Source organism: Cinclus cinclus, chromosome 13, assembly GCF_963662255.1.
Source record: "Cinclus cinclus chromosome 13, bCinCin1.1, whole genome shotgun sequence".
NCBI classification, from domain to species: Eukaryota; Metazoa; Chordata; class Aves; order Passeriformes; family Cinclidae; genus Cinclus; species Cinclus cinclus.
The window spans coordinates 12,808,299-12,822,307 of NC_085058.1; the positions used below are offsets into that span (position 1 = coordinate 12,808,299).

Below are 14,009 nucleotides of genomic sequence, written 5' to 3' on the forward strand. Positions count from 1 at the left end.
CCCCTCCGCCGGCGCTCAGGTGGGGCTGGCGGCGGGCGCTCGGGGGCGCGGGGCGGGGTGGTTGGGGGGGGGGTGGAAATCAGCGGCCGGCGGGCCGGGCCCCGGCATTGTTCGGCAGCCGACAACAAAGAGCGGGGCCGGGCCGGGCCGGGCCGGGGGGGGGCAGCGCCGGCCCCTCCGCGCCGCCCCGGCCAATCGCGGCGCGCGGCGGCGGCGCGCGGTGACAGCGAGCGGCGCTTACGCTGCGGCGCCCGGCGCGGCCCCCGCTCCCCGCCCCGCGCCCGCCCGCCTCTCCAGAGCCGTCTGGCTGCAGCAGAGCCTCAGACAGAGGAGGGGAGAGGAGGAAAAAAAAAAACGCTGAGTGAGTGGAGTGGAGCCTGGGAGGGGCTCCTTAAAGAAACGCTGCCGCCGCTTGGCATTGTGGCCGGCGAGGAACTCGAGGGGGGGAAGCCATCGGAGCTCCTCTCGCTTATCCTCTTCCCACCCCCCCCCCCACCCCACCCCCAGCCGACAAAAAAAAAAAAAAAAAAAGGAAAAAAACAAAGCCAACCGAAAAAAAAACCTCGGGGGGGGAGTCGTGGGGGGGGTCCTGAGAACATCTTATAAACCGGATTGCACTGAGAGGAGGAAAAAAAAAAGCAAAAAAGATACAAAATATACAAGCAAAAGGCAACAATTCCCCGGTCTCCAGCAGTCGCCCACCCTCCCTTTCCTTCTCTCCTGCTGGCCATCTGCCTTGGGTTCTCCTTTGTGTCTGATCTCTTACTACTGAGCCGAGCGCAGGCGGAGGGTGCACCACACGCAGGGACTATGCCCAGCTCGCTTTTTGCAGACATGGAGAGGAACGGGAGCGGCGGCGGCGGCGGTGGTGGTGGTGGTGGCGGGGGAGAGACCCTGGATGACCAAAGAGCCCTTCAGATCGCCCTGGATCAGCTCTCCCTGCTGGGGCTGGACAACGACGAGACGGGCTCCATTTACGACAACGAGCCTCGGAAAAAGAGCGTGAACATGACTGAATGCGTCCCGGTGCCCAGCTCGGAACATGTCGCTGAGATAGTGGGGAGACAAGGTGGGTGCCTGCATGCGAGGGGGTGTGGGGGCGCGGGTCTCCCCTCCGCGCTGCCGGGCGGGTGGCTCAGATGCGACATTGGCCATTCCCAGGAACGCTGCAGCCGTGCGGTTGTGGCGGCCAGTGCCGGCTTCCCCCAGACAAAGAAAGTGCAGCAGCAGACGTGATGTTTCCGAGGAGTGTTATGCATCAGTTTTGAGATGCACCTTCAGCTGCCGGGTTGGGGAAAAAATAGCGAAAATAATAAAAATCTGTCTTTTCCTCCGGCTGCAAAAGTTAAGATTTGCAAGAGGAAACGGGAGGAAAATGGGAGCCTCGGTGATTTCCCCACCGCCACCCCAAAGTTAGAAATCGTGGATTATTTTTAAGGAAGAGAAATAGAGTGGAGAAGTGGAACAATGGGGTTGGAATAAAGCATCCGCAGTGGGGAATATGGCTCATTCGGTACAGCCTCTGCTCCTCACCTTAAGAACTGATTTTATTTTTCCAAAAGGAAAAAGGAAAGTGCTGAGCAGGAATGTGGACTGGCGGGTGTGTTGATTTGTGAGGGCTGCTTGCATTTTATTTTTTTTTTCTGGCGGTGCAGTTTTCTGCACGCTATTTTTTTTTTAGCTCCATTTTTATTTTTTTTCCCCCTGTGTTGCCGACCCTGTGAACTGCAGGTTGGTAGTTTTGGGGCAGTTTGCATGGCAGATGTGTCGGTGGCCACTTGCGATGCCTTTGGGCGTGTGCCAGGGTTGTGGGCTGACATTACTTTACACCGTGACCGAGGCTCCCGGACGAGATGCCAGCGTTCACCTGGGGTTGGGGGCAATGTGTTTCGGGTGGGTGTGTTTTTTGTTTTTTTTTTTTTTTTTTCCCCTCCCGAACTGCACCCAAACAATGGGTTGTAACCGGTTCTCCCCCACCACCTCCCCTTCCTCCCCTCCCCTTCGCCCTCCATCTCCCGCATCTCGTTCCCAGGTTGTAAAATCAAAGCTCTGCGGGCAAAGACCAACACCTACATCAAGACCCCGGTTCGCGGGGAGGAGCCGCTCTTTGTTGTGACGGGCAGAAAGGAAGATGTGGCCATGGCCCGCAGGGAGATCATCTCTGCGGCCGAGCACTTCTCCATGATCCGAGCCTCGCGGAACAAGAACACAGCCCTGAACGGCACCGTTCCCGGCCCCCCGAACCTGCCCGGCCAAACCACCATCCAGGTGCGGGTGCCTTATCGCGTGGTGGGCTTGGTTGTGGGGCCCAAGGGGGCCACCATCAAGCGCATCCAGCAGCAGACGCACACGTACATCGTGACCCCGAGCCGGGACAAGGAGCCGGTCTTCGAGGTGACGGGCATGCCAGAGAACGTGGACCGGGCCCGGGAGGAGATCGAGGCACACATCGCCATGCGCACCGGTGGCATCATCGAGCTGACGGACGAGAACGACTTCCACGCCAACGGCACGGACGTGGGCTTCGAGCTGAACGGCACGGGCAGTCTCTGGAGCAAGCCCACGCCGCCCAGCATCACACCCACCCCGGGCCGCAAGCCCTTCTGCAACTACCGCAACGACAGCTCCAGCTCGCTGGGCAGCGCCTCCACCGACTCCTACTTCGGGGGCGGCACCGGGGGGGGCGGCAGCGCCCGCCTGGCCGACTACAGCCCCCCGAGCCCGGCGCTGAGCTTCTCGCACAACGGCAACAACAACAACAACAGCGCCAACGGCTACGTGTACGGCGGGGGCGGCGGCGGCGACGTCCTCTCCTCCCCGGACTGCTGCTCCGAGCTGCCCTTCGACTCGCCGCCCGGCTTCGACCTGGCGCCCGCCCCGCCGCCCGGGGCCGCCCTCCTCTGGCCGCAGTTCGAGCGCGGCCCCGCCGCGCCGCCCTCGCCCGCACCCTCGCCCGCCGCCGCCTTCCCGGGCGCCGCGCCCGCCAATGCCAACCTGGCGCTGCTGGTGAGCGGCCCCCGGCGCGGCGCCGCCCCGCCCCCGGCGCGGCTCTCCCCGCCCCTGCACGGCAGCGCGGCCGGTACCGAGCACCCGCTGGCGCGGCGGGTGCGCAGCGACCCCGGCGGGCGGCTGCTGGCCGCCTCCTACCCGCTGTACGCCAACGGGCTGGGCGCCCACCTGCCCGGGCTGCCCTCCGACTCCTCCGCCTCCTCCTCCTCCTCCTCCAGCTCCTCGTCCAGCTCCTCCTGCTCCTCCTCTGGCGTGCGGCGGAAGGGCAGCCGCGACTGCTCGGTGTGCTTCGAGAGCGAGGTGATCGCGGCGCTGGTGCCCTGCGGCCACAACCTCTTCTGCATGGAGTGCGCCAACCGCATCTGCGAGAAGACGGAGCCGCAGTGCCCCGTGTGCCACAGCGCCGTCACCCAGGCCATCCGCATCTTCTCCTGAGCGCCGCGGGCGGGGGGCACGAAGCGGGGGGGGCCGGCGGGGCCGGGGCTGCCGCCCGCCGAGGGGTGCGGGCTGCGGCCGAGGGAGGGCTGGGGGGTGGTGTGACAGCGGGTGCATGCTATAAATAATAACGGGCGACTCCATTCTAGTGCTAGGCTAGTTTTTACACTGTACTTTAATACGAAGCTTCCAAAACTCCCCTTTTTTTATAAACAAACAAACAGGAAAAAAAAAAAAAACAGAAAAAAAAATTGAAAGTAGAAGATGCTTATGATGATGACAATGGTGTGTGGACTGTTAGTAAAACGTGCTGGTAGTTCTAGGATGCTTATTACAAAATAATTAAATCTATGGGTGGATACTTTTCTGAATGTTCTTGAAAGGGCAAGAAGTTCCTGTGAAAAACCATGATACTGCAGCTTTATCAGACTTTAAAAAAGAAAAAAAGAAAAAAAAAAACAACAAACTGTAACATATCTCTTATATATATTAAAAACGTTTAAAGGTTTTAAAGATAAATTGCATTAATACAGATTGAAGTATTTTATTCTTTTTTGACTTGAAAAATTATATTTCATATTGCAAAGATGTTTACAAGTATTTTAATTTAAGTTCAGTGAACTTTTTGTAGCTGGGTTAAATCTTTTTTATTTTAGTATGGCCTTATGGCAAAGAACACTGTATTATTTTAATATCACACAATTGTGAACGGAATTACAAACCATAAAATGTGTAATGCTTTGAACAGTATTCTGTTGGGATGGAGATTTTATAGGTTCAGAAAAAAATCTTTTAAATCTGCTTCACCCAGCATATTTTCTATTCAGTGATATAAAGCATATTTTATTCTATATTATTACAAAAATGGAAATGTATAAACATATGTCAAAAGGAACTGTTGAAGCTTTCTAACATTTGTATAAATAGAATTCAGTGGAAATTACAAAAATTCTGTTGCACCACTATAGTTTTAGTATTTCTATTTTAATACATTTGTTTACCACTTGTTTATGTATATGTAGGTGACGTTACTTGAGCTTAAATGTACTTTACTGAGCAAAGTTTAAAAACAAAGTATATTTTATTTTATGATAAAGGGCCTTTAACCTCATGGTCAAATACTAATATTATATTTGCTGAGACAAGATTTGAAATTGTATCAAGAGTTTTATTTTTCTGACATTTAAAGTTCTACATAATAAAAGTAAAACTTAAGTAATGGTGCTACTTCATGTTTTTTTAAGTATTTCTATATAAATAAAATATTACAGAAAAAAAAGGTACTCTGTGCGGTGATTTGATTTCATGTGCTGGGAGTTTTTTTTGTGGAATTTTTGTTTCCTGCTTGTATCAGTGAAATATGTTGGGAGTTTAGACTGGGGCATGCTAATGTTGCTGGAACCCATGCAGGCTTCCAGAATAATCCTGCCAGCTATGGAACCTTGACATGTTTTTAAGGATTTTTTTTTTTTTTTAATATCTGTTATATTGCCGGGCTTTGCCATAGCACAGAATGCTAACTTTTTTTTCATAATTTTTAGCAATGAACAGTACTTGGGTTTGCGCAAGTTGTTTCTTTTGGCGGACCAGACATAGGAAGTAGGAAACTGAGAAGGAGCTGAAGGAGGGAGCAGGGGAGGCTCCTTTGTTGCCATGTGCTGATGGAGGCTCCTGGCTCCGCCGTGCCCAGGGACCTCAGAACCGCATCCCAAACTTGGTGTCCCTGGAGCGGAACAAGGGCTGCAGGAGCCCCCCTAAATCCTTCACAGTGTTTCTTGGTGTTTGGCAGTTGTGGCTGGGATAATTGGTGTCGACGTGCTTATTTGAATAGAGAATTTATTGCTGTGTACAGTTGGTTTGGCTTTGCTGGTGCCCGCAGTGGCGTTGGGGCGAGGGAAGCTCAGCTGAGCCCACGGACGCAGCGGGCAAGCCCCGCAGGACTTGAGCTGCTCAGGGTAGTCCACGGGAACGAAGTGGCTGACGCGTGTTAGAGCAGATTGCAGGAGGTGCTGCACATCACTAAGTGTTTCTCTTTGAGCTTGCCATTGCCCTTTTCAGCGGGTGAGTGAAAACAACAAAGGAAACGCGGAGCGCGTGGCATATTTCATATGCTTTACTTTGTGCTTAGCAGGGTATGGGCAGACCTGCTCTGCTCCGATCTCCTTTATGGACTCCAGAGCTGCTGGTTGGGTGGGAAGGGGGAGGAGGGAGGATGCGGCAGGGGATGATGGGATCTCTTTGTTTGATTTGATTTGATTTTTGCTTCTTTCATTGAAATGTGGTTGTGGTACCATCTGATTTATAGAGTTAAAATCTATCACTGAGTGTTGCATCTGTCTCAGTAATCTTGAACATTTGGATGGGGAGGAAAAAAGCCCCACCCCAAGGCTGTGGAAAAGAATCTAGAGAGTGGCAGAGAAGATGTGTTTAAATACAGAAGCGGTACAGACACTGAAAAAACCCTTGGCAAAATCAGTTACTTTAGAGAGATCAGGAAGTTTAAGTCCGTGTGTATATTTTCTTGATGATGGGTGTTTAGGAAATGCTCTCAAGATGCATCAATCAATTTCTCATGTCTGTGTAAACATCCTGTGTGGGTTTTCAGGGAAGAGTTGTGAAAATGGCTATAAATAAAAAAGTGAATTTGATCACTTTGCTTGGTTTTCAAGCTTAGTGAAACTGAAAAGTGAATAAGGTGAACAAAAAGTGAAAACTAAACTCTCCTCCTTTTCTGCCCCGTGATGTACAATCCTCTGTGCATCCCTGCTGTAGGCAGTGGTGTCATGGATGGCTGTGAGCAGCCTCTGGAGAACAGCCCCCGGCCAGCAGCTCAGGGAATGCCCGGGCTTGGGCTGCTGAGCCTGTCACTAAATCCAACTGGCCTCGTTGTTCGTGGCCATTTTGCAGGACTTGCTGTTTCCTTACCAGGCTGTGGCAGAAGCAAAGGCAAATCCCCTCTTGGTCCATGGCTCTGGCTGCCTTTTCAGCCTCTGCATGCTGTTTCAGCCCCTTTACATGCTCCATGTGTGAGTTGTCTCGAGGTGGAAAGATGGGCTGTAGTGCCTTAAAAACTAATTGTGTTCACTCCTCTTTGGGAACTATTTTGCCTGCAGAGAGACCAGTTTGGATTACACTCTTGCTTTGTCATCCAATGAGTGTCTTTAGCCCAGCCTTCCAAAGGTGATGCCCTATGGTGGTGGCAGACCAGGGGTCTGCATTCACCCTCCTGAGGCGCCTCCACTGCCTGGACCCTCCACTGCTGGCAGAGCTGGTGCATCCCCCTCTCTCTGTTGCAGGGTGTTTTGGGGTGCAGTGCCACACGTCGTGTCCATCATGCTGGGTCTCATTTCTGGCTGGGTTTCCCTGATGTGCCCTGAGCCCAGATCTGCTCCCAGTGTGGATGTAAATCCCCCATCCCTGGCCAGCTGAGATGAGTGCACGGGAGCTGTGCGGGAAGGAACATGCAGTCTGCCCATGTGCTCTTCCCCCCAGATTTATGCTGTAGGTCAGTCCCTTGGACAGAAGAGGCCATAAATCAGTGCAGAATTTGTCCCAGGGTCGGGAGCCATATGGTGTGCAGGAGCAGGAGAGGAAGAGGGATGCCCACGCCAAAGGCGAATAAAGGCCTGTGTTCGGGGCCGGAATATTTCAAAGCCTGAGAAAGGGGCAAAGTTCACTTTCTAATTGAGTGCTTTAAAATATATAGATGTATATGGTCAATGTTTATCTTCCAGAACAAAGCTCACTGTGTTTGTCCAGTGTTTGTGTGTCAGTGCTGGGAGCTGTTCCTGGGGATGTCCAGCTCAGAGCTGCTCGGGGCTGCTGGGGGTGTGGGTACCCCTGGCACGTGCCAGCAGCCTGGTTCTGCTGGCCCAGCCCGTGCTGGGAGGCACATCTGGGGGAGTTTCCTGGCTTTCCCGACACATCTGTATGGTTCCCAGCGCATGTGCACATCATTATCTCAAACCAGGGTACATTTACATATGTAAGAATTATGATATACGAAGTCCTAAGCTTAATTATTCCTCTGTCTATATCTTGTATTTCACAGAATTTGCATAACAATCAGACATCAAAGCCAGAACCCTTTACTGGAAGAAAGGTCTTTCCACTGTATTATTTTAATAAAATAAATTATAATGATCACTTAAATCTAAATTTACTCTTTAGATTTTTTTTCCTCCGAATCCATTGAAATGAGAGTTAAAAGCAAACTTTAAATTTAGTAATAAGAACGTAACATAGTAAGGTATTTAAATGAAATAGCTTTTTGTTCGATATTTCTCACTCCTCTCTGCCAACCCCCTCACCCATCTTTTTTCTCCATTCTCCTCGTCTTGCCATGTTGGAAGTTGAAATGGTGCTTTGCTATCACTGAAGTGAATGTGGATTCTGCTGCTGGAAGAGCACACTGGTGAGTATTGTATTTAATTGATCTAGAAATAGCAAAAAAAATGGAATTATTCACCCTGCCTCTGCTTATTTGTGCTTCCTGTAACTTGAGTTGTCTCTCGAGTAGAGATGATTTAATTAGAGAACAAAGATTATTTTAAATCTAAGGTAGGCAAGGGAGGATTCAGTCTGTATAATCAATTGCATTTCTGGTTTACCTGTTTATGACAGTCTACCTTGCAAGCGCCCAAGGGCCCGAGTTTGCTGGTGAATACACAGTGTCCAACGGTGAGTGATGTGGGAAGACACTCCTAACTTGTGTTCTCTTGCTTCATACTCAGGAGATATATAGAGCTATTATAAATCTGATCATATATCCAATATGTACTTGTGTACACAACTGACTGTATAGAATCATCCAGAAAAATCACAAATTAGAAAGTCTTTCCCTTTTTAGTGCATTAGTCTTAACAGAAACTTGCTGTAATTATGGAAAACTTTTATTGCAGTTCTATTACTTAATATTAAGATTTTTAATGGAGCTTTCACAGCTGGATATATAAAATAATTATATCTCATCTAAGTTTTAACTTTGATTAAAAAGCAAAAAGCTTATTCAGCCTTAGTGAGATAGGTTCTATCATGATGTGCTTCTAATGTGATGAAGCTGTATCAAAACTATCCAGGCACTGGGTGTATGGATTATTCTTTAATGTAATCTGTGCAGATAGATGCATACATGTACAATACTGGGAGCATCACAGAGCCCTGATCTTTCAAGAATTGTGTAGTCTTGGGAAATAGCATCTGTCATGAGAAGTTGAATTTGGGGTCTTAAAGAATATCAAGTGGGGCTGTGCCTACAGAAACCACGAGTATCTGCCCTGGGTTGCATTTTGCCATGAAATAGTAGCATTTAATTCCCCTCAGAAAGTAAACTGACAAGGGAGGTTTGTTTGCATATATACACTTATCCAGGGCACACAGGTAGTATCTCTCCCTAATGTGGGTTTGTTGGTTCTTTTTGTTTGGGAATTTTTTTACCCTGTCTTTTGTAACAACTTATAGCTCTCCACTGCTAGGATGATTATTGTTTAAGAAAATCAGTCAGTTAAATACTTTTGTATTAAGTGCATCTTATACCTCTGCCATGACAGATGTGATTGATTAGCTGTCTTGAGAAATTTATAACCTTTGATAAGATTGCACGGAGAGAAGTGCTTTGTTAGTTTTCAATGGAGAATGGAAAGAGATTTTCGATGCTCCTCATTACTGGTTTTCCACTTGTGATGGAGATAAAATACAGTAAAGTGCTTTTTCCTCTTCTGTACAAGAGCTCTTCTGCCTTTCATACCTGGTAGAATTGTGTGGCCCACTTTGTATTATCATGAATGGCAATTGCCTTGTAAATGTGATGGCCATGAATGGGTGAATAGTCTGTTGTCTCTCATTTTGTCCTTTGTCTTTATGTTTTATTCACTTTTACCCTCTACAAAAGAGCTTTAATTTAGACCTGAGACAACAGTAACAGTGCTCCAGTTCATTATAGATCTAGTGGCAGTTTTATTTCATTTTGACGTTCTTTATATTTTGATGGGTGTACTAAACAGTAGAAGCCATTTTAATCAAAAGAAAATTTCAATGAGAGCATGACCTGTAAACAGTGGTTTTGTAAGAGTCACAAAAGTTTCTGTTACACATTTGGAAATTATTTCCGTAATTTAACTGCAAAGGGCAAGTAAATCACCTCCCTCTAAGAGTTTGAAAAAGGAGTGCTTTTCAGGATCTTTAGTTCTGTTAACTGACTCATTGTATCATCTCGGCTAATTAATTTCACCTTTTCTATGCTTCAGGATTTCCATCTGTGAATGAACTAATGACACCTACTTACAGGCAGTATTGTGAAGATTAATGAATTGACATTATTGAAGTATCCTGAGGTGGAAGTCCTGATGTAAGTACAAAATACTATTACTGATGCTTCCTAATTAATCAGTTCACAATATGCAGCATGTGGAATCATACTGGTTTAGAGCAAACAAACACTGGATTATGTTTGCAATCTGTGGGTGGGTTTTTTTTCCCAGATTTCTGGTTTTGCATGTTATTTGAACCATCTTTTGTGGTGAGCGTAAGAATGTCCCACCCTCCCATGGCATTTAGAGGTGAGATGGGCTTGACTTAGAAGAAATAGGTGATCCCAGTGGTACATGTATCATCCTGGCAGGCTTTACCCTGGATGTGGAAAGGCAACTTCAGCCTGGGCTTTTCTTACCTCCTCTGGTGTAACATCAGTAACACTTCAGCACTGTGCTTTTAAAGGGGGTGAAAACGGTAGTGCTACAAAGAACATCCAGGATCCAGAATCCCAGCAGGGGCTGAGTGTTCCTGCAGGTGAAGGTGGGTGGGAGCAGTGATGTTGTACACCGGAAGGAAATTGATGTGAAATTGTTTGTAATTTATGTGGATAACAAGGTCCGTTTTTAATCCTCGTGGCTGGGCTGCTGTTTCCATAAAGATGTGGCTACAACTGTGCAGGTCTTACACAAATGGAAAAATAATAATAAAAAAAACCTGGAAACAGTTGAATTTGTCTGAGCCTTGCACTGATTAAGTAGAATAAAACGTGTACCTAAATTCTCATAATTTGGGTACATAGTTGACAAAAGAGGTGAAGGCAGTTGCTGCCTGTATCAATTTCCAGAGAGGGGTCACATTCCTAAATGTCTTGTTACGCCTTTTGTTGGAAATAGAAGTTACAAGATATTTTCTGAGTTACTTGTAACTGTTACACAGCTGCAGACAGGGAGGTTTAAAGTTTCACAAACATTTGTGTTTCTTTCTACTTATGCCACTTCTTTAAAAAAAGGAGTCCATCACGTGCAATTATGAAACTGCTTCATGTTTGACACAGTTGAAGATGTTTTCAGGCCACAGAAATGCAATTTTCTATGAGTAATTCAAATTAAAACCCCACTCTGGCAGAAAATGTCCTAAATCTTTGGAGTCACATGGTTCTTGGAAAGCTCTTCCTTGGCTGTGCAGGAGATCAGACTTTTAAGGAGAGAGTCTGTGCACAAATGTGCAGTGCTGCTAATGAGAGGAATTTCACACTTCTCCCCTCTGCCTCAAACTCTGTGCTCATCCTGCCGGCTGCTGCCTCTGAAGCCTTTGGAATTAGATGTTATAATGAGTGCTGGGCCACCACTGAGCTGGTGCAGCCACATGCTGAAACTCCAGCTGGGGAGATGGCTTCCAGAATGTAGGGTCACCCACTCTGCAAAAACAAGTAGCACTTAAAAGTGGGGTCTGCTGTTTGTTTCTGAGAGCATCTCAGCTCTGGGGCTGCCCTTCCTCTCCCCAGTGGTGATTTTCAAGCCAAACAGCCCTTTCATCATTGCTCTGGCTCGGCAGCAAAGTTGTCTGTTGATAATAGCAGGCTTCACTTCTTCCCCAGCTAGCTGGTAGTCAGGCAGCCAAAGAATGGCCTATCCAAAATTAGGATATGCTCAATGCACCATCCGCTGGTGTGGTTCCCATCAGCCTAATTACATGACTTTTGGGTCAGACAATGTCTCATTGTGTGGCCCTTGGCAGCTACGGGATGCCTAATGCTGCATGAATGTCTAATGTGGAGTTTGATGGCTATGACCGAGGCTGCAGTTCCACACTGGAATTGAAAACATCCGTGTAGTTTCCATAGAAAACCAGGTCAATGGTGCTTCCATAAAACATTAGCCCCAGGGAAAGCTATTGGTTGCTTGTTGCCTGTACAAATCTGTGCAGGGTGGGCAGTTTACGGTGCATTTCTCTTTCAGGTAAATGACAATTGAGGAGTCAGATTGATTTAGTCTTTAGTGACCTAATTTAGAATCTTAATTTATGGCAAGCACCATCCCTCATCCATTTGTCTCTATCTTTTCTTCTATTTTGTGCATTTCAGAACACTTTGGAAGTATCTTACAAAGACTGAAAGCACAATGAAGATGGCTTTGTACCCAAAGGTTAAAAAAAAATAATTTTATGTTTTCTTTGACTGCAAAAATTTTAGGTAGAACTACCCTATCTTTATGCTTCCTGTAAAAACCTGCCTTTTTTACTGGCAAAAGCAAGGTATGAACATAAAATGCAATTCATTGTAGATGAAGGCTGTAATATGCTTGTTCATTTCAAAGGAGAATGTATAACTAATTACATTTTAATTGAATCTCTAACGTCAACAGCTGTTTTTAAAGGATCTTTTAAAGCTACATTTATTTTTAGTATTTAGTATAAGATCGTCTTTCTTTGCACGCATCTCTCTTCATGCATTATTGCCCTTTAGAAAGTTTTCCTTCTTTTAAAGTATCAGTTAACACTAGCATACATTAAAGACTAAGCTGGTAAAACTTGGTTTTAAGATGCTTGGTATGACTTTACTGTGTTGAGAGATAAAAAATACGACACCACCAAAATGCCCTTTGTTCTCTTTTTCCTCACAGAAATAAGAGGTTCCAATAGCATGCCCACAGTGCCAGGGCCAGTTCTCAGCTGCTGGTGGTTTATTCTGGCTGGTTGTTATCAGTTCCTCCACAAGGCAGCTGCTAATTACAGTAAGTAGCACAACTATCTCTTCACAGGGAGGCAGCTACGCTGATTTAGTCCTTCCCTGCTAGATCAACAGCATCGTGTGTGAGTATCCTTTAACTTAGAGGGATTGAAAACCAACTAGCTGCTGTTCACATGAAAAAAAACAAAACTTCGTTAAATGTAGGGTTTCACGTATCAGGGCTTGGTTCCGTTGATTTCCTGGGACGTGTGTGAAAGTTAAACCTACCCCCCAACACCTTCTCTCTGCTCACACCAGAGGAGTTGGTTCATGTCCCAGTGGGTTTGCAGGGAACCTGTGTGTTACTGGTCATGAGCAGTTCTTTTCCTACACGTGTTGGGATTCCTGCAGCTATGGATTTTACCCAGAGAGAAGATACCTTCTTCCATAGAAGATATCCTCCTCTGCCTCTCCATCACCTCTCCTCTTGAGAACTGGATGTTTGTGTGTGGTTCAGAATCTTAAGCACTCCAGAAATGGAGATAATTATCTGAGACATGGTCACTGTATTGCTGTGCAAGAATATGTAGCTAATATCAGTTTATTATTTTCTGTATAATTCTGTAATTCCGTAAGTTCTGCTCTACTTTTCTGTAAACATCAAAGCCCAGTAATCATGAGAGCCCTGTGTTGGTTTTGGAAGGTAGTTCCATTAGAGATTGAAATGGCAGTGTAGTTGCTAAAATTGCATAAGCAATAAATAAAAATTCATTATCTTTTGCAGAAAACTGGGCAATAGTCTCAGAAAGACTTGACATCTGAAGCTAGGATAGTAATTGATGTAGTGGCAGTAAAATAATGGCAAATCAGAAAAAACAGTGAATCTTTTAGTTAACACCTGCAAATACATGGTGATTATGTTTTCACTGATAAATGGAGATTTGTGAGACCTGTGATTTTCAGGAGGAGAGTTGACCCCTTGTATTTTAGTGTTAACTCTCTCTTCTCGGCTTATAAGTGCACTGCTTCTAATTTTGATTATGTTAGGCAAGTGTAAATCCCAGTTAACACTGGTGACATTGCTGTAATTACAAATATCTGGAGTCAGTGTATTTGAGAGAAACTCAGATCAGTCTGGTCAGATTCCTTGAAGGGGGAATCTCTGAAAGCAGAGTAAATTCATGAGAATGATAGGAGCTATCCTACCCTGATGCTGCTGTAAATGAGAGCTGAATCTGACCACTTTAACACCACGGTTTAAATAGGATTTTTAATGAAGCATGCAACAGCTCTTACAGAAAAAGAGCTTATTGTGTTTCAAGAGTGTAAAGCAGACAGAAATTCTAAGATGTGTGGTGTTCCTTCAGCACTCCAATGTCCACTTCTGATGGATGGGTCAGCCATTCCTGGAGCAGCTCAAACCATTTTAATGCACTGATGGGGCAACTGAGACTAAAAATGATCCTCGGGGAGATTGATTTAGCTCTCAGACAGTCCTAACTTGCTGTATTAGGGAGCTGTGAAGATAAATTAACTGCCATTAAAGCATGTTTAAAATTCTGGATTGGAGAGCTCAATAGAAATATGAAGCATCTTGTTATGTTAGATGCTGTGGAATTAGCACCATGGTTTATCCCTAGCACTC

At 46.5% G+C, this 14,009-nt stretch overlaps 1 protein-coding gene across 1 annotated transcript; it reads left to right on the forward strand.

The window, feature by feature from the left end:
• Nucleotides 1-502: 502 nt before the first annotated feature.
• Nucleotides 503-3,911, forward strand: MEX3B (mex-3 RNA binding family member B). Its single transcript, XM_062501327.1, has 2 exons — nt 503-1,069; nt 2,033-3,911. The coding sequence occupies exons 1-2, from the start codon at nt 811-813 to the stop codon at nt 3,442-3,444; spliced, it is 1,671 nt and encodes a 556-aa protein (XP_062357311.1). The 5' UTR covers nt 503-810; the 3' UTR covers nt 3,445-3,911.
• Nucleotides 3,912-14,009: the final 10,098 nt, after the last annotated feature.

What these genes read in the sequence shown, in the direction of transcription:
- MEX3B (XM_062501327.1), top strand. Translation starts at nt 811, where the DNA reads ATGCCCAGCTCGCTTTTTGCAGACATGGAGAGGAACGGGAGCGGCGGC. An exon ending in TGAGATAGTGGGGAGACAAG is followed by an intron (nt 1,070 to 2,032) that starts GTGGGTGCCTGC and finishes TCTCGTTCCCAG; the next exon opens with GTTGTAAAATCAAAGCTCTG.